Raw genomic sequence first — 19769 nt, 5'->3', positions numbered from 1 at the left:
CAAAGCGACTGGCTCTTGTAAGAGGGAAATGATGTGGAGCAGTGAGTGCCTGGACCCAGGAGGCGCCTCTCTATCTTTTCTGGTGCAGGAAGGACAGGTCCGACTCAAGGAATACTTAAGGGAAGGAGCTCAGGTGAAATGGGGCCCAGGAGGAAGTAAGGCTCGAGTTCCCTATGGGGAAAAGATGCTCAGTGAGAACTAGGCAGACACGGTGGAGCTGCAGACGCTGGACTGTTGCCCGAAGCAGAAGTGAGGCTCCTGCAAGGCCTTCCTGTGAGTTGCTGCTTTGAAACAAAGACGAAGAAATTGGGCGAGGGTGAAGGAACGCGGAGCTCGAGAACCAGGGAGATTTGGGCAGCCGGACTCTCCCCGACACGGGGCAGTACGGTGGTCGCCGCTTTGCAGGGAGACAGGCCCCGAGGCACAGCTGTGAAGGCTGCAATGTGGGATGGGGATGCTATTGCCCCGTGGGCCCTGGATGGCAGCAGAGGCTGGGCCTGATGCTCTGACAGCCTCTTCTGGCTTCCAAGACTGCAAAACCCTACGGGAACAGACCCCCTGCTACAAGCATTATGGTTTGCTCAGCCTCAGCTGTTGGGGAGTTGCAGGCACTTCAATACCAGCCTCTGCAGGCCGTGGTGCTGACCGGCTTCCCGATACTCCCCTCTCCCGGCACGTTCGCAAGCTGCCCAGAGTCGGGGCTCCCGATGCCCCAGGCTCAGGTTCCGGTTACACAGCGCTGCCGCGCTACCGCTCTTCTACTTCCCACCCCGGAGACGTGCAAACATGGGCCTCGGCTTGCCTCCTGGGACAGCACGGGGTCTCACTCCAGTGTGGGCCTCCTCCGTGTGCCCTTGAGGGGAGGAGAAAGAGCCCGGCACTCGGTATTTTTAAGTCCAAGCGTGGAGGAGGCTGTCCAGGGCTTGAGTTTTGTTTTGGGTGTTATTTCCAGCAGCTGATCCCAGTCCAAATTCAGCTGGGCAAAGCTCGGGAGCCGTGTCTACAGGTGCCTGTGGGCCGTGTCTCGTGTGCCAGGCCAAGGGGGGGTTGGATGCTCCCCGCACCCACAAGGACATCCTATGGGCACGTCCCAGACCCCAAGGGCTGTGAGTCTGGATACCCCCAGCCCTGGCTGACATTATCCCATAGGCCCAGCAAGGGGCAGCTGTTGTTGAGTGCAGTTGTGCCCTGAGCTGTAACCCGGCTTGCTGTCGTGTACCCACAGTGCCCTGTGGCATAGGGAGTGCCACCGCTGGCAACACAGTGCCAAGGGGCAGGGCTGGCCTTGTAGGCCCCACCAGTGCTTAACAGCTCCTCGGGCAGGTGCTTTTCATCACTGCTTGGGGCAAAAAAGCACGTGCCTTTTCCCCGCCAGCCCAAAACCTCTGCGCCCAACGTGGGGCTCGAACCCACGACCCTGGGATTAAGAGTCCCATGCTCTACCGACTGAGCTAGCCGGGCGCCGCCGGCTACGTTGTTCCGGAGGCTTCTTCAGAATTTCACGCCGCGCTATGCGTGCGCGCGTAACGCCTGAAGTCAGCGTTTGCCCTCCCCCTTTGGAGGGGGGGGCGGGGGAAGAAGGAATAGGTCCGAACCATGATGCGCATGCGCGGCTATGACTCCGCAGCAGAGCTGATTGGCCAGTTGTGCGGGCCAATGGGCGCACGCGTTGTTGGGCAGTGGGGGTGCTGCCGTGACTGGCGCCGCTGCCGCCATGAGCTCTATCGGCACCGGGGTGAGTGAGGCCGGGCCGGGCTGGGCCTGCCCCTACCTCCCGATTTCTCCTCAGCGCGGGGCGGGGAGTGCCGCTGAGGCACCGGGAACCGGCAGGGTGGGGCCGCCCCTCTGCCAAGGGAAGGCCGGGGGAAGGTGGGCCCGGCCGGGTGGGGCGGCGCTGTGTGTGCTTTGGAAGACGGTACCGATGAGCAGTGCTTTCGGAAGGTCCCAGGAACAAATCGGTTCTGAAAAGCTGCTTTTCTGGAGTGGCGATGCTTGGGTGGAAGCAAGCGGGGTTTTGGTTGGGTTTTTTTTGGTGATGCCTCGTATTGGACCGACTCTAGTTGGCAGAGGGGTCAGGTGAGCTTTTGGGTGCAAACAGTCCTTCTTAGGGTTTCAACGTTCAGGTAAACACAATGAACAGCCTTCCGTTAAACAGAAATCTTCCTCTTCCCATCTTTCACGTGGTAAAACACAAGCGTTGCTCTTGGTTCTGGACGCTGCTGCTCAGCCAGGAGGTGTCGCTGGCGACCGGCCCCAGACCGAGTTGCCCAACTCCCCCACCCGCCTCTTCGCTCGCTGCCGGCTCCTGGGACACGGAGCCCCTGGGAAGCGCGTTGAGATTGTGAAAGGTGCAGTGGTACAGAGAACAATGTCATCATCCTCACCCTTTGCAAACTGCCCGAAGAGCAATTTTAAAAAAGCACTGCAGATATTAAAAATACTACTAAGAACCACACAAAAAGTTACATTTGTGTGAATGTCTTATCTTTACCGTAGCCTCAAATCCCTGAGGTTCCTGCAGGGCATTATCCTTTGTTGGGTTTTTGTTATATAGTATGACTATTCCTGAAAGAAGCGATTTTTTTTTTTTTAATTACTTTTAATTAAGCCAGACAACACTGATTCATCTTAAGTTTCTTTATGTATTAAAAGAAACGGTTGATTTACATGTTTTGTATTTTTGTACTCTTTATTCAGTCGCCAAAAGCCATGTTAAAGCACATCCTACTTTTCTCAAGAGTTTTAAGACTTTTCCAGAAGAATGATTTAGTGCTGCTTGCAATATGAACTGTATTTGCAACGTTTTTATGCTGAGTGTGTGTTTGTCTTCTACAGTATGACTTGTCGGCTTCCACGTTCTCTCCAGATGGCAGAGTATTTCAAGTTGAATATGCCATGAAAGCTGTGGAGAATAGTAGGTAAGACAGATGTTTTTTCTTTATCAGTTTCTTAAAAAACACAACAAAAACAAACAAAAAACAGTGGAACTAGAGTAGATGGGTACGGTGACATAGCAGTGAAAATTACACTGTCAAAATAGCTGATGAACAACTGTGTTCCTGCCTTTCTGTCAGGAACATTTTCTGATAAAATATATAAGGCATGTAATAACTGCTCATTTTGGCAGGGCCAAAAGCATAAAATAATATTGTGAGAGAATGTAAAGGATGAGAGTAAAATTATCAAAGCATACTAAGGATAATAAAGCCTTATGCTTTGGTGCAAAAGCTGATTGCAGGGTTTGCTCCTGGATGGAAGATAATGTCAGTATGTCAAAGCCCATTTTACAGATGTTGAATTGAGGTGCTGGGAAATGACTTCCCAAAGCTATGCAGGCTTGTGATAACATCGTTGGAGGCTGCCAGTTCCTTGAGGAATGAATGTACCAAACTTACAATGTTGGCTTCCCTAAGAGTACGTATATTTTTACAGATGTTGTCCAAGAAGCAGCCTGCAAATATAATTTTATATGCACTGTGTACAGCTTGCAGCTTGGCCTGACTGTCACCAGCAAATGGAGAGGAAAGTGTTTGAGAGAGGAATTGAGTCAGTCTGTATGCATGGACCATATCCAGCCCTGATCCTGACTAGGGGGTCTGTAGAAATAAACTGTTTAAAACCTCCAGTTTGTAGCAGTATATCATCTTGACAACATATTGCCAACTTGATGACATTATTAAGGGCCTCAACCTCTGTAATACCATTCTAAAACTAAATGGATAGGGTATCCTGAAATCTGAAACTTGCAGCCAAAACTGTTGTCTTCTCATTTTTAAAATGGCATGTGCCAACCTGTAGTTAATACAGTGGTACATACAGTGGTACAGAAGTACCACTTGGTTCCATGTGGTCTTCCAGGAATACCTTTTGAATTCACTTGGCTGGTGGAACTCGTAGCGTTGGCTAGGTTCTGTTTTCATCTCATGTTCTGTATGTTGGCAGGGAATGTGTATGAGATGCCTAAATGGAGTAGGCAGGGATTGTAATCCTTGTGATCAGCTGATGTCCAGACTTTCTTGAGATACTTATCCAACTACCTGGATGCACTTAAGAGCTGTGCTTCTGTTCCCCTGGTGTGGGCAAAGGGAAGGGAGGAAAAAGGAAAATGCTAAAACATTGTTCTTTTAGAAAGTTTCAGGGGTTGCAATGCATCTTCAAGGTAGAACTGAAATGATGGCATTCTGTTGTACTTACTGCTGTGCACACTTATATGAAAACACTACCATTTAATCTCTCAACCCCACTCCTAAAGCTTTAGTGTTTTTTAAAGACTGTTGTTACATTTGACTTATCTTTCAGTACAGCAATTGGCATAAGATGTAAAGATGGTGTTGTATTTGGAGTAGAGAAACTTGTCCTATCCAAACTTTATGAAGAAGGCTCCAATAAACGTCTTTTTAATGTTGATCGACATGTTGGAATGGTGAGTGTTATTTGACGCTGTATGTGTTCTCCTAAATCTAAAGCCCAGTTCTTTGTACAGTGTCTATTTATTGGATAATCCAGTATTAAATAGCTTCTTAAATTAACTTACTTCATATTTCTAAGCTTATGGTGAGAAATGTCAGGGGATATCTAGGTGACTGCAGTTCTGTTTGTATACTTCTCTGCCTGTTTTGGGGTGTGTTTTATATGCGCACACATTCAGGAAGCAGTTCACTTTGAAATGATCTGAATGCTGCTTCTGGAATGACACTTGCTGATTCTAAAAGCTGTTTTTTTCTCTCTTTTTGGTGCGTGAACCAGTAATGTTCAGATAAGGGCAAGAGTATTTAAGTATTTAAAAAAAAAAACTCTTATTATAACAAAGTACTGAAGTAAAGCAATACACATGAATGACTACATCACCTACATACGAGTTTCTCATCTTGTTTTGAAAGTGGGGGCTTCAGGTTATAATGGCTTGTGTAGGGTGATGGGAATGTATAGGTTACTGGCTGGTCTTCAGTAGTGATGTGAGAGAAGTCTAGGGGCAAACGGGGATGTTCTACTCAAAGTTGCACCGGTAGTCATGGGAATTGGTATAATTTCTGTCGTAGAAATGCTGTTAGCAGGTGGATAAATGCAGTTGTAGTCCAAGTTGTAGTAGCATCCAGAGAATAAATACTGAAGGTGCTTGCTTGGGGTTTTTTGTCATCCTTACGCTCTTCTCTATTAACCATTTAGTTTAACAAGATGCTGTAAAACAATAAAATAAAGGTAACAATCGTGTACTGATAGAGTAACGTTTTCTTGACGTTTCTGAGGACTTACCATCTTTAATTTTCTCAGAACCTGATGAAGAGCATTTGAGCTGAAAGCTTGCAGAAAAAGATAATTTTTTTGTGATTTCCTAGTTGGTTTAATAAAAGGTATCATTTCTGAGCCAAGAGTTCTAGAGTTTTGCACGTCTTGATGTTTCTGATGCTTGTTGGCATGTGGAAAATCTGGACTGGTTCATTTTGCAAAGTTGCATAGTACAGTGGGGATCTGTTCTACAATTCACAAACAGAATTAAACCTTGTTCACTGAGTTACAAAAAGGTGTCTGCATTTTGACTGGATGTTAATGCTTTTCATTTCAGGCAGTGGCAGGACTCTTAGCAGATGCACGTTCTTTGGCAGACATAGCTAGGGAAGAAGCCTCTAACTTTAGATCCAACTATGGCTATAATATTCCACTGAAGGTAAGTGACTCGTGTAGTTCCTTAGATCTTTTAACAAGATGATCTATTTAAATCGCCTTGAGGCGTGTTTACTGTTTGAAACACTTCATTTACAAACCCTTCCTCCCTTTTCCCACAGCATCTTGCAGATAGAGTAGCCATGTATGTACATGCCTACACACTATACAGTGCCGTGAGACCTTTTGGCTGCAGGTATGTCTTTCAAATATATGTATACTCTTTATTTACTGCCCACCCAAAATCTGGTTTGGTTATATAAGTCAGTCTTCGCATAGCATCTATGCCTCAGTAAGTGCATGTTAGTGCAATTTTAAGTGAAAAGCTTGTGTGTATAAAGATACTTATATTATACAGATTTTATTTAAAACTTTATATCTACCTTTTAACTAAAAAAAAAAAAACCCGGCATTCTAAAGGCTGTGAAAAACCAATGTAAGAAACCAGCAGTCAGTTGCTGAAAAGAGATTGTGCCAGCAACTTTGTAAGTGGTAATACCCTAAACTTTAAGAAGGGTTTAAGAAGTTTAGAAGATAGCATGTAGGGGAAGTTTTGCTGCAAGAAAAATGAGACCTCAGTAAAATCTTTAATTCTAGCTATGTGTTGGTTGATGCATGCCAGCGTATTGTTTGCTATAGTTAGCAGAGCAAGCAGTACGCCGGCATGCAACAACCAGTGCATCTCAAGCAAAACTAAGGAAGTTATCCTCCCAGTCTACTCAGCATTGGTGAGGCTGGAGCTGGAGTACTGCATCCAGTTCTGGGTGCCACACTTCAAGAAGGATGTGGAAAAGCTTGAGGGAGTCCAGAGAAGAGCCACTCATATGATTAGAGGTCTGAAGAGCAAGCCATACGAGGAGAGGCTGGCTGACAGATACAGGACTGTTCAGCCTAGAAAAAAGACGACTTCAGGGGAGGATTTGGTGGCAGCTTACAAATATATCAGGAGCTAGGCAAACAACTATTCACCAAAGTGCCTCAGGGAAAACCAGGAGCAATGGTCATAAACTCCCAGAAGAAGGTTTCAGACTGGATACAAGGAAAAACTTCTTCACGGTTCATGTGACCAGACTGGAAAAGACTCCCAGCGGGGGTGGGGCAGGCACCTACCTGGAGATCTTCAAAGGGGACTGGATGCACACCTGGCTGGGATTATTTAACCCCAGCAGTCTTTCCTTCCCAGAGCGGGGGGGCTGGACCTGATGATCTCACGAGGCCCTTCTAGTCCTGAACTTCTGTGAATCTCATTTAATAGCACAGTATGCATCTTCTAATTTCCTTTTGCTTAATACAGTTTCATGTTGGGATCTTACGATGAGGATGATGGTGCTCAGCTGTACATGATTGACCCATCAGGTGTTTCATATGTGAGTACTTCTATCTTCTGACATATAGTGGCTCCTTTTCTAAAGGTCTCTAATAGGTTCATGAAAGCATTTCCCTTTAGATTTCTTTGGAATAAGCAGTCATTACTTCTGCTTGACACTGGAAGCAGTATGGTTTTATGGCATTGCTATGCTGTCTTTTGAGCTGAGTACTTTAGAGAGTGAGTTCTGGTAAATCGCTGTGGTTGCAACTGTCGGTCCTGTTTATACCTAGTTTTCCTTTATTAGAGATGAGTTGTCATAGACTTCTGGAGATGAAAAGTAGTTTTTCTTCTGTGAAACCTACTAAATCTGTGTTCATTTTTTTCATAAACCGTGCATGTCAGTTCACTTGCTCTGGCTATGTGTTTTGGAGATGGGTATTAAAGGGAGGATTGCTGCCTCACTGAACACTTACAAAAAAAAGTGCATGCGGTGTATAATTGTCCTGTTTACTGACGTTTAGCTCCAAGTAGACTGGCAGCTCTCCCTTAAGGCACTGTAGTTTGTTTTAATAATCAGCACAAAAGCATGTTGTTTATAAATCCTTGCAGTATGGTTTTATCTCTGAATACTCAGCTAGATAACAAAGAGCAAAATGGTGTGTAATTTTAGGAAGCAGTCCATTGGTTGTACCTGGTCCTGCAATTTTATGTGCTTAATGAGATAATTTGTAAAGGAAGGAAATTCAAACATTTCAGAGTGCTGTTAGTTCATGCCTCAGCTTCAGGTTCTGAATTTCCTGATTTAATTTTTCACTTAACTTTTTATATCTGCTACTATATCAACACTATATGGAAATAGGGCTGAAAGAACTCAAATGTTATGAAGTGCCAGAATTAATTTGGCCACATAAACTGGTTTATAATTTACTATAAGATTAGTTTTCACTTGTTTTTTTACCTACAGAAAAAATAAAAAGCAATTGTGTTGCAAAGAATTCAAAAGATCATCACGTCACAATGGTTTTAACATATGTTTCCTACCTGAAATATCTGAATTCATAGACTGTAATCTTGTTAAATTGTGTTTTGGCATGGCACCCTGGCTGAGAATCACAGCAGATGCATGTTAGCAAGTGTCTAATGCGAACAGTATGAAACAGTATTATTTAGCTATTCTTAGTTGGTTCTAGATCAGTGATTCTCTCGACCAGGGTGAGGCAGGATCTTTATAAGGGTGCTGTGCAATATTAGCACCAAAGTGTGCAAACGTGTGCATGATTTGTATGATACACCTAGGGATTTCATATAGGAGTCCATTCAAATAAATCACAACAGGTGAGAACGGTTCCTGAGTTATTTGCAACAGAAGAACTACTCTATTATTTTCTGTAGTCAAAAACTGAGTGAAAGCCAAGAGTTGGCATTTTCCAAGGGGTGCCTTGAGTCTAAAAAGTTTGAGAACCACTAGACATGTAGAACCAAGTTTTAGATGTCAGGGCATCTAGAGAAGCTTTTTTGGAAAAAGCTCCTAGTTCTTTGCACAGAGCTGGGCAAAGAAAGGGAATGTCAGTCAGTGTCTAGGTCAGAAGGTGATGTTAGAAATAGTTTTGCACCTGTCTGGGAACTGTGGTAAGTCAAATAAAAATAGAGGTTGCCATGAATCTGAAGAACGGGCTGACCTTAAAACAAGTAAATTAACTTTGCTGGAAATGGACATTTTGAAATGCAAAACTGTGCTAGACTAGCAAGGAAGCAAAGGATGACCGATTAAGGATTAGGGCACTGCAGAAAACTCTATAAGCAAGTTTCTTTTCATGAGCCTTGATCACCAGAGGGTGCTAGGGAGAACTATTCTTTTTGTGGAATAAATGTGATATGCAGTTTGAAGACACAGAAGTGGCTGAAACAAACTGATAAATTCAAGAGCTACAGGTTACAAAGGTTTAGATCACTTGCCTCCAGTTCCAAAGAACCCTAAGGAAGTGTCTGAGCTGCTAATAAAAATACAGTATGTGGTAATATACTTGTATACTGGAAGGTAACTAATGACCCTGGATTTGAAAATTTGTACTGAGCTGACCCTGGAACTACACACTTGGTTAATTAGGGACTGACAAAAAATGAATACTGTCATGCATCTTGAGGTCTTCACTGCTGCAGTTTACCAAAGATAAGAATTTTGTTATGTTTCTATAATGAAGCTGGTATTGGGATCAGTGGTTTTGCAAAAAATATAAACGTTCTGTGCTTCAGGCCATAGTGATACACTAATGGGAGTGTGGAAGAAATGATGTCTGTAGACAGATTATTCTCCATTTGTCCACTGGATTTCTTACACCTTCGTCTGAAACATCTGGTACAGACTAGACTGAAGAGTCCGTAGTTGTTGCAGTCTTGTTTTTCAGTAGTTTGTGAATTCTTTTCTGAGAGGTCAGGAAAACAGCCAGATCCTTTTCTATGTCCTTCCTTCATGGAATAGTATATTTACACTTGTTTTAGCACCACTGTGTGTTAAAGTGTTTGCAAGGCAAAAATAAGCAGAACCACTTCTTTTCTTTAACCAAAGGTGCTGGTGACTAAGTATTTCTTACTCATAGAAAGAAAACAGCATGTTCTGTTCATGAACGCACCCAAACTTTAAAGCTGCAATTCTGGTGTAGGGCAAAAGTCAGCAGGAACTGCCAGTTTTCCAACACAAGATGCTTCAACGCACACAACACACTACGTGTTTGAAAAGAATGTGATGGGAAGAGACAGGCAGCCTCAGAGTGAGTTGTTGTGGAAAGCTGTAGCAGTGACTAAAGTAGGGATGTGGAAGCTAAATGATTAACTGTTTAGCTGATTATCCTTTAGCTTGGGATGGGTGCAGTCTGGCAGGGAAGGGAAGCCAAGTAGAGCCCAGCAGGAATCTGAAGGCAGCAGGGCAGGAGGGAAGAGCAAGGGTGAGGGGGACTAGTACCCATAGCTTATGAGGAAAGCAGAGCAGCTAGGTGACTAATAATAATTAGTTAAGCAATTAGCTCCTGGTTCACAGGTGCACCCTCCATCGCAGCATAGGACTTCACTGGGCTGTGTTGTTTGGCTGGGCTTGTCCCCAATTCTGAATCTATAGGGCTTCCATAGGGGCTCCCAGCAGCAGCTGCATCTGACCTGCTGTGTCATCCACTAATTGTTTAATCGATAGAATAGGAGGTTAAACAAATACTATTTTAAAAACAATATTGATACCCCTACTCTAAAGCAGCCTGTAAACCTCTAGAAAGCAATACAGATTGTATAGCCACACTGACCTTTTTGGTACTTAATTTAATGGTACACAGCAAACATTTTAACTTTGAGAGCTTTCATTTACTCTGGTAACTCGTGTTACTAGGATTTCTTGTATTTACTGAGAAATGTGTTTGTAGGCAATAGTGCCTATAGGCATCCTTGTGTATCATTCTAAATCTTAGACTAGTTTTCCTGACTTCTTACAGATAAAGAGTATTAAAACCCTCCCTGCAATGTAAGACAACATCAATCTAACTTATTTTTCTTTTACTTCTATAGGGTTATTGGGGCTGTGCCATTGGTAAAGCCAGACAGGCTGCAAAGACAGAGATCGAAAAGCTTCAGGTAGGACAGGGGTTTTCAACCTTTTTTGATTGGCGTAGTCCCAGCGGATGGTCGAGAAGCACGGCCCATCAACTGGGGATGGGGGGGAAATCCCCTGGCTGATCAATTGGAGTGGGTCACTGGCAAAACTTGAAGTGCCCCCCACTTCACTGCACTGCTTCTATGTACCCCCTGGGGGCTTCCCAAATACCCCCACAGGTATGCGTACCCCTGGTTGATAACCCCTGATGTAGGATGTTAAATAATACAGCATTCAGTGCATACAACCAATTCGTATTGATTTACCTCAAGTTAATATTCTTGGATAAAAGTGTTGTGCTGTGCCTTGTAGGCTTCAGAGGAAAGGTTTGTGTACTTTAGCACCAGGGAGGTCAGCTAGTTAATGAGACTGCTTGTTCTGCATGGAAACATTTCTCCGTAAGTCACAGTGATGGGAACATCCTCTAAAGAACAATGAATGGGGTAGCAGAACTATGCTTTGCCCATGTAGGGTGACCACTGAAGTACTATAAATTCTACTAAAAATGTGTATTCATGGAGCATATTAAAGATCAGATGTTTATCTAGTTAGGTGGCACCTGTCTGTTTTCTTAATGGCTTTCAGCATACCTGTTATAAACAGCTTGTAGATACCATGTACAAGTATATCTTAAAGCAGCATAAAGATAGGTGGCTGCATAACAGAAAAGACTTTACTGGCATGAGTTTGCATAGGTAACTTAATCGCAACTGGAAAAAAAAACTTGAGTTCTAGGCTCATGTTACATTGGTTCCAGTTAACCTTGTATACTGGGCCAGACTGATGCAGTATATGCAGAGCAGAGACCAGTTTTAAAATAGTTAATTTTTTTCCTCTTCCTCTGTTTGTAAAGAGAGGGTAGTTAAAAAGAGCCAGACAGCTTAATTGTCAGACTGGGGAAAAAATGTCTAATTTCTTCTTTCTAACAGGTTAATTTTCAATTAAGCAACTCTTAAGTTAATTTTGTTATGGTTAAACACCAAGTCACAATGATGGATTCTGAATGTATTGTTAATACAGTACTGGAATGCTGCAAGTTGCCCTTAGGGTTTGGACACAACCTGTTTACAAAACTGACATAAATTACACTGGGACCTGGAGCAGGCAGATGCCCAAGTCCCTTAGGCAGCTGCTTGAAGTTAGTGCTATCGCAGCACTTTGCCACTAGATGGTGGTGGAGCAAGTAACAGCCTGTTTGCTTTGACCATATAATTACCCCAGGATAAGATACAGACAGACAACACCAAAACTGATCTTTCCCACACTAATTCTACACCAGATTTGAGTAAGTCCCTAGTGGCACTGAAATACCAACATAAAGACTGATTACACTTGCATAAATATGTTGTGTATCCAGGCAGGGCCTTACAGGCCATTTTGGGGAAAGGAAAAGAAAACATCATAAGGAAATTTCTCTTCACAAAAACTTTTGAGGTTTCTCGGAAATTCATTACTTCAGAAATAATTAACACCTTTGTCTCCTCTACAACTCCTGGAAAAAATTGTGCACAATACTAATTATTCCTTTAATAATGAAGATTAGACAGCTTGTGAACAAATAGTGCAGAAAATGAACTCCACAACAAGCTGGCAATTGCATGTAGGGTTTTCTGTGCTCTGCAAGCTAATTAAATGAGCAAACAGGAGTTTTTAAAAAACGGGTTTAAAAAATGCAGTTTTGGTCTACAACCTATGTAGGGAACATCATTCTTTAATGTTTAAATGTGCTGATGCCTGTAAGTTTTCAGGAAATACATATCTAAAGTGCAAGCTAGATGCCCTAAGCATGATGGCAACCCCTTGTGTAAGCTACACCAGAAGTATTATGGAGAAACTAAATTACATTTGGCCGTGTTTTTAAGCTTGCAACAAATGATGTGGAAATGTAGACTGAGCACCATGCTGTTTAGTACTTTGCCCGCATCCCTTATGAATTGCTGGGAAACGGAACTGTTATCTCATCCCTGCGTTGCCTCAATATAGCAGAGTAAGCGGCTTCTCCATTTGCCCAAGAGGAAGTGGCTGATAAGGAATCTGATGCATTTAAAAAAAAAAAAAATTGGTCACATGCATTTAACTTTAATTTGGCCCTGGATGGGTGCCCCTAAAGACTGAGGTATAATTAAGTTCAAGAAAAAAAAATTAATACCGAATTTGAATTGTGTAAAGTCAGCAACTGGATGGGTTATTGCCTGCAGGTTAGCTTTAAACTGGAATGACTGCAAACAAATCCCAACAGAAAATCCTTGAGTATGATGGTTACAGTAGAGATCAATCTTTGACTGTCATTTGATTATACCTCAAGTTTTTTTGACAAGTTCCTAAAGCTTTAAGATGTGGATGCATTTCTGTTTAGCTCCAGTTGAAAGAACTGAAATGTGGGTGCAGACTTCCTATGAGGCACTCACTTAACTACGTACTGACGTGGGAAAGGGCTTGGACTGGCAAACAGTGTTCTGAAAAAGTTCACTTTCATTCAAGTGTATGCCTTCCGTTTCTCTCTGGATTTCACCCTTTGTCAGTAGTGGGGAGCAAACAGTCCTACTGTGCACCCACCTGGCTGATACTGGGTGTCCTCGTCTCTTTAACAGCTAGCTTACTCTCTTTGGAAAATAGTACTGACATGTACTTTCTTCATCAGCAGATGAAAGAAATGACCTGCCGTGATGTTGTTAAGGAAGTTGCAAAAATGTGAGTTTTCCCAATCCTTTTCCCCTCCTCTGCACATACCCCATTGAAAATAACACTGTGTAAAAAAATTCAGTCACCCAAAGCTTAGTTTCAGATATTAGTCCTGTGCCTAGATCTATGCTCCATGCTCCTGCTAGTTTTGGTTATATGAAAAGCATACTTGATGTCTTGAAAATATGCAGAAGACAAACTGAGTACACATTTTTACCCTTTCCATCAGTCACTTCAGATATTACAAGTATGTCATCTTTTTTTTTTTTTAATTTAAGCAACCGAACCACAAAAAAAATGCAGTCTTTGGGATACAAAATGAACACCAGAGTTGAGCACTTCCTTGCCTTGTCAAGGGATAAAGCAGAGGAACTGTTCCTCAGGGGCCCTTAATCCACTAAGAAAGAGGAGTATCAGTGCATGGTCACAATAACAAAAAAAACCCACTTCTCATTCAAAGATGAATGAGGGGTGTAGTTGATGCATTGTCTAAATAACTAAAATTGGTTCCTAAAATTTTTAGAACTTTAGACAGTTTGCTTGCAGGTGATGCTTTGTATCCAAGACTGAAAGATCGAAGAAATCCAGTGTGTGCTGTTAACTTTTGTTTCCTTATCCATGTTCTTGACAGTGCTCACATGTCTCTCTTGATTTTGAGCTTACTACTCGGCTGTCATATGTCAGACAAGATAATGACAAGCGTGAATATAAACTGGGGGTGCAGAATATAGCAACATGTCCCAGGGTATGAAATGTGCAGTCTGGTCAGCTTTTAAGAGGACAGAACTACAACCGTCCTTTCAGACTTGACCCAAATCAGATATTACTGTAGGGGAAGTAAAGTTACTTTATTTTCAGTCTATTTAATGAGTTCTTGTCTGAATGTAGGTGCCTGAAACAATACTAATGGAGGTTCATGCTTAGTAGGAGGCGTTAAAGTACTTTAAATTCTGTGCCTGTTCACATCTTCACTAAACACCAGTCTTGCCATTATTTAAGTCATTCAGGTGTATCTAGTAAGGCTGTGCAAAGTTTCAGGAGGTGTTTCAGGCCGTTTCAGTGCACAAAACGCCAAGTCTGAATCGAAACAGAAGGCTCTGAAACATTTCAGAAAATGTTTCAGAGCCGGGCTTGCAGGGAAACAAAAACTAAGAGGGAGGAGAAGTGGGGGGGGGCAGGGAAGGACTGCTCTGATATTGACATGTAGCTCCTGGTTTGATTCCCCAGCTCTCCGATCATTTCCCCAGCAATTCCCAGGGGGGCGGGGGGCTCCAATCTGCGTGCGGGGTTTCAGCAGGCTGCCACTGCTGGCCTGGGTCCAGCAGCAATTGCTTAGCACAGCTTGTGCTGGGAAGACTGCAGTGCTGCTGCTGGCCCCAGCCCTGGATTACTGCTCCCTGCAGAGCCAGGTTGCGCAGCAGGGCAGTGCTGGTCTCTACCATGCAACCTGGCTCCGTTGGGAGCAGAGATCCACCCACGGCGCCATCCTGCTCCTCATTGGGGCTGTGCGAAACTTCACTTGCAGCCTGTTCAGAACAGATTCGGCCAAAAGATCAAAACGAATCACAGTCCTCCGAAATGGTCAAATCCAAAACTGAATCAAAACACAGCCTTTCGCACTGCCTTACTATCTAGTAATTTTCAAAGACATCTAATCTCTGCCCACTTTCTCTTGGAACAGTACCTAGTTGCAAGTTGTCCTTTACATTTTAACCACAGCTTAAGCAGTCATAAAAACATGCTAGCATGCCTCCTTAGTAACTGCCATAATGATGCACGTACCATCAGAAAGCATGTCTGTGGTTGCTGTTGGATCTGCAGGCATCAGCTTCTAACTGAAAGTAATTTTTAGGAAAGTAAAACTAAAAATCCTGTCCTTCATCTGTTAATATTGCATTACTCTCCCACTGTGGGACACTCACTACTGTAGGACTGAAAAAGCATCTGCCAGTATAGAGTCCCTTGGCATTAATGCATGTATGAAATGAATCCATCCCTGAGATATGGTAGGTTAGGTACACCAGTACAATGTATAAGTGAATGCACTACAAACTGCAGTAATTCTCAGAGTGCACAGCACCCTGGGGTGCCATGCAGTGTTAGCACTGTTAGGTGTACAGACACCTACATCTGGTTGGCAAGATAAACCCAGAAATTTCAAATAGGAATCCATAGTGTCAAAACCATTCTGATCTGTTGTAGGTTTCTTGAGTTCTTTGCGATAAAATTGTTGTTCTTCTGTGATCAAGAAACGAGTAAAAGCAAGAGCTGGCACTTTGTAAAGGAACAGGGGCTGGAAGGCAGGCTTGAGGCTAAAGAGGTAGAGAACAACTATGCTTTTAGAACTCTTTCATGACCCTGATAAAGATCAGAGCACAGGGATGGCATAAAGCAGGAGTGCTCAGTCCCTCGCCTATAGGCCAAATCCAGCCTGCAGGGCTCCCTGTGAGTCAGGAAATTTGATAGTGGGGGAGTAGTGGCAATTCATACTGCCACTCCTCTCCTGCTGCAAGATTCTCAAGCCCTGTGCAACTGGGCTACACCCTGTCCCCTGCACAACCAGAGGATGTCTGAGCCATGCCCTGTACCTCCACCACCACCTCCTCCCCACATGCAGTTGGATTGGGGCTAAACTGCCCCACTTGTGTGTGACCAGACCAGCCCACCAGCAGGATTCAGTCTGCAGGCAGATGGCGTGCTGGCAAAAGGTTGAGCACCGCTGGCACAAAGTATTCGTTCTGCTCCTGAAGCAGCTAGTTGTCAACTTAACTTTGAACCACCTACGTCAGTATAAGGAATGCAGCTTTCTTTGTCAAGCAGAATATTCACTTAATTTGTGGACCAATAGCTTAAGGCTCTATATTTTCTACATACCCCTGGCAATGAGCAGGAAATGCCATTCTGCCCTCAGGCTGCTACCTTTGCATGTTTTTGTAAAAGTGCGCATGCAACCTGACACACAACTTGTACCCTACAATGATATGGAGAATTAGAACACACGTGGCCTGTTCAGAAAGTTGTAACTGGTGCACAGTATGCTTACTGCAGGCAAACGATCTTAATTGAGCTACAGTCACGGTCAGTCAGTATAAAGGGAGTTACAACAGGCATATTTACTACTCTGCTAGTTGAATTATATGATAGGCTCAAAAAGGGAGAAGTGCAGTGTCATCATCTCCATTTACCAGTGCTTAAGTTCCAGACCAGTGGCAACTAACCCTTTTGGCAGGCATGTCACAAATTATCTCTGCCCCTTCATGAGTGCCATGCCAGTCTCTTCCCTGCCCAATCTGCTGCTCAGCTTTCTGCTTCCTGCCCTGTTTGCAGTGTCACACAAGCTGCCATGACACACATGCCACCAGTTGGCCATCACTGTTTTAAACTACCTGAATTTTGATCAGGGATTTTGAGTTCTACTCCTGTACCAGAGACTGATAACTTGGTTGTATCTTAACCCAAAACACCACGCTCTTTTTTTAAGTCAGTAGTATAAACACCAGATATTTTGATTTTATTTTTTGTACAAATTGTTTTCAGTAAGATGAGAAACTGTAAAGCCATGTTGTATGTGTAGGGGGAAGGGATGAATGGACAAGTTGGATATCTATATCCAATCTGTTTAATTATTAAATTAACAAATAGCTTTTAAGAGGGAAATTTGTAAGTAGTCAGTTAATTGCAAGCTTCTCTCTCCTTTCTAGAATCTACATAGTTCATGATGAAGTAAAGGATAAAGCTTTTGAACTTGAACTCAGTTGGGTTGGAGAAGGTAAATTTAATTTATTCTTGTTTATAGAAATAATGTAGTTCTGATGGAAGTTTTGTGGCGGTAAATCTAAAGACTCAAATAACCTAAAGGGCATTAAATCCCTGTGTAAATCATTCTAGACAGACACTTAACTGAGATGATTTAGTTGGGGATGTTCCTGCCTTGAGCAGGGGGCTAGACTAGAAGCTCTTGTGAAGTTGGTCCTCTCTAACCCTATTCTCCTATGATTCCATGAATGACTTACAAAATTTCACCTGTATAGCAGTTAAGTACTAAAAAACCATTTCTAAATATGCTTTCATTTATAGTGACCAAGGGAAAACATGAAATTGTGCCGAAAGACATCAGGGAAGAAGCAGAGAAATACGCCAAGGTAAGCAAGAGAGCTTTATTTATTCAGTTTAAAATTCCACTTTACAAGGAAACCTGAACAGAATGAACTGAACAAAGTTCACTTCTTCCAGTGTGGGTGCAACTAAGTGCAAAGGTAGCCTGGAATTCTTAGATTAACGGAACTAGAAACATTACCTGAAACAGTTTAGAAGCGAGATTAGCAAAACAGCATAATCCAGTTGTATCTTCAGTTGATCACATTCAAGAGCCTGGTAATGCTGGCATATCTCCTTGCCTAAGTAAGGAGAAAAATCAGTGTATTAGATTTAGAACTTGTTCTTGTACCAATGTTTAAGTCTTGTAGTCAGTTGTGCCGAGTACAATAACTCCTCTAAAAGCAAGAGCTAGCAGGAAGAGAGGTAACTAGTAGACAGAGGATCTCACCAGTTGTGCTAGTTTTGGAAGCAGTAACTGCATTTAAATGTTATGCACACAAGTAGCAGTATTTCACAAATGATTTGACACTTAACCCATACAAAAGTTAAGGTGTTTGCACAGCATCCTGTAGCAGCGTGCATATGAGACCTTGTTCTCTACCTCCTTCCATGTGTAATGCCACAAATCTGAGCTTCCTGCTTGTGGGCAGTATACCTTGCATCAGTGCAATAACTCTTGCTACAGAGAACCAGATCCTTTATCCAAATTCCTATGACTTGCGGGATGACCTCTCAACAAGGGCTAGAACTGTAACGTGTATTTGTGTTTTCTAAACAGGAATCATTGAAAGAGGAAGATGAATCGGATGAGGACAATATGTAACACATTGTTACTTCAGGACAAATTTTATTTTAGCACAGGTTTGTTTATTATGCATCAACCATGGGTTGCCATTATGTACTTGCTGGAAGAATACCTTGACCAACTTGCACTAATAAATATTCCCATTTACTGTTCTCAGACTTCTGGAAGTCACCTGTGATACTGGAAAAGCCAAAGTAGAGCACTTCAGACCCATATAAGTTTAATAAGATTCTGAATTAAAGGTCTTTATGTCAAGAACAAAAGATTTTCCTGAATTAACTAAAGTGAAGCTGCAAAATCTGCCTAATTGGAACACAGTACTTCCCCCAAATACTTTACTGCTCACTTGCAGATTAAGATACTTGTCCTGTAAAATTAGGTTACCTCTTGTCTAGATGAGCATAACTTTGTCTACACTAGTGCTTGTCTGTCAGGGTGTCACAGAAGTCAGGTTGGAGGGACCTTGTAGATCTTCAAGTCTGACCCCCTGCCTGGGCAGGAGAAGAAACTAGGCTCAAATGAGTCCAGTCAGGTAGGCATCAAGCCTCCTCCTTAAAGACCCCCAGGGTAGGAGCCAGCACCACTTCCCTTGGACATTGGTTCCAGATCCTAGCTGCCCTGACTGAAGTAGTTCTTATGGATGTCTAATCTAAACCTCTCCAACAACTTGTGGCTGTTATTCCTTGTTATGCCAGGGGGCACTAGGGGAAACAAGGTCTCTCCCAAACCCTTCTGGTCCCCCCTAGTGAGTTAATAGGCTGTCACCAGGTTCCCCCCATAACCTTCTCTTGTGAAGGCTGAAGAGGTTCAGGTCCTGCAGTTGTGAGATCCTTTTTAAGGGTGCTGCACAATATTAGCATTAGGTATGCAAACATTTACAGGAATCACAAAGTTAAACCCAAAGGTTTCAAAAAGGAAGCCAGTACCAAAAAACACTCTGAGCTGTTGTGACGAAGTTCTTTGCAACAGCAATATTGCTCTTAATTTTTCTGTAATTACAAAACAGTTTAGAACTGAGGGGGACTGCCTGGGGAGGTTGTCGACTCACTGGAGGTCTTTAAGAGGTTGGACTGGCACTGGTCAGGCCTATGCTGTGGGTATTCCCCATGCTTCTGGGCTTCATTGGTTGCTGCATGAGGCAGGGAAGTAGTTTTTCCTACCTTCCTGCTGCGTTTTGTATAAATGAAGTAGGTAGCCTCCAGTTATTAAGTGTGGTCTTGTTTTCAGCTTTGTGCTATCTCTGCATTTAACAGTCAGTCATGACCATACTATAAATCCAGATCGACAAGCCTTGTGAGGAGGTTAGGCTGGATCTGGCAGCAGTTGGGAGATTAGGGTGTGTCTACCTGCAGTGCAGATGTGAGGCTTGTGTTAAGTAGGTTAGAGTTGAGGTGTCTAGCAAGTATATCACCTCAGGCACTTCAGACAAGTACGGGGAAATATCTGTGCCCATGCTTTAAATTTCCTTTTAATACCAGTGTGAATTTAAAGGATTAAAACTAAAATGACTAGCCTCTATTAAGAAGTAATTTAACTACTAAGCAGTGAAAGCTTGTTAAAGTTAATAAAAAAAAAAAAAA

General features: G+C 43.0%; 1 protein-coding gene, 1 long non-coding RNA gene and 1 other non-coding gene across 6 annotated transcripts in view; 1 reads left to right on the top strand and 2 right to left on the bottom strand.

The window, feature by feature from the left end:
* Positions 1-1388: 1388 nt before the first annotated feature.
* Positions 1389-1461, bottom strand: TRNAK-CUU. Its single transcript has one exon. It is a non-coding gene; the product is annotated as a tRNA-Lys (tRNA).
* Positions 1462-1628: 167 nt separating this feature from the next.
* Positions 1629-18341, top strand: PSMA3 (proteasome subunit alpha 3). 4 transcript variants are annotated; one of them, XM_019518409.1, is made up of 11 exons: positions 1629-1735; positions 2836-2918; positions 4300-4423; positions 5564-5665; positions 5784-5857; positions 6956-7028; positions 10520-10585; positions 13249-13295; positions 16988-17055; positions 17364-17428; positions 18163-18341. In XM_019518409.1, the coding sequence occupies exons 1-11, from the start codon at positions 1715-1717 to the stop codon at positions 18205-18207; spliced, it is 768 nt and encodes a 255-aa protein (XP_019373954.1). In that variant the 5' UTR covers positions 1629-1714; the 3' UTR covers positions 18208-18341. The 4 variants fall into 4 exon arrangements, with proteins under 4 accessions (XP_019373954.1, XP_019373952.1, XP_019373953.1 ...); XM_019518407.1 differs by having other exon boundaries at positions 16976-17055; XM_019518408.1 differs by having other exon boundaries at positions 13246-13295.
* Positions 17423-19769, bottom strand: part of LOC109298359 — a 26714-nt gene continuing 24367 nt past the window's right edge. Inside the window, exon 3 of the long non-coding RNA XR_002097596.1 lies at positions 17423-17683. This is a non-coding gene — a long non-coding RNA (uncharacterized LOC109298359). The remainder of the gene's footprint in view (positions 17684-19769) is intronic.

The sequence above is a fragment of the Gavialis gangeticus genome, unplaced genomic scaffold (genome assembly GCF_001723915.1).
Source record: "Gavialis gangeticus isolate Ggan-Ray unplaced genomic scaffold, GavGan_comp1, whole genome shotgun sequence".
NCBI lineage: Eukaryota > Metazoa > Chordata > Crocodylia > Gavialidae > Gavialis > Gavialis gangeticus.
This window is presented reverse-complemented; position numbering and strand designations above follow the sequence as displayed.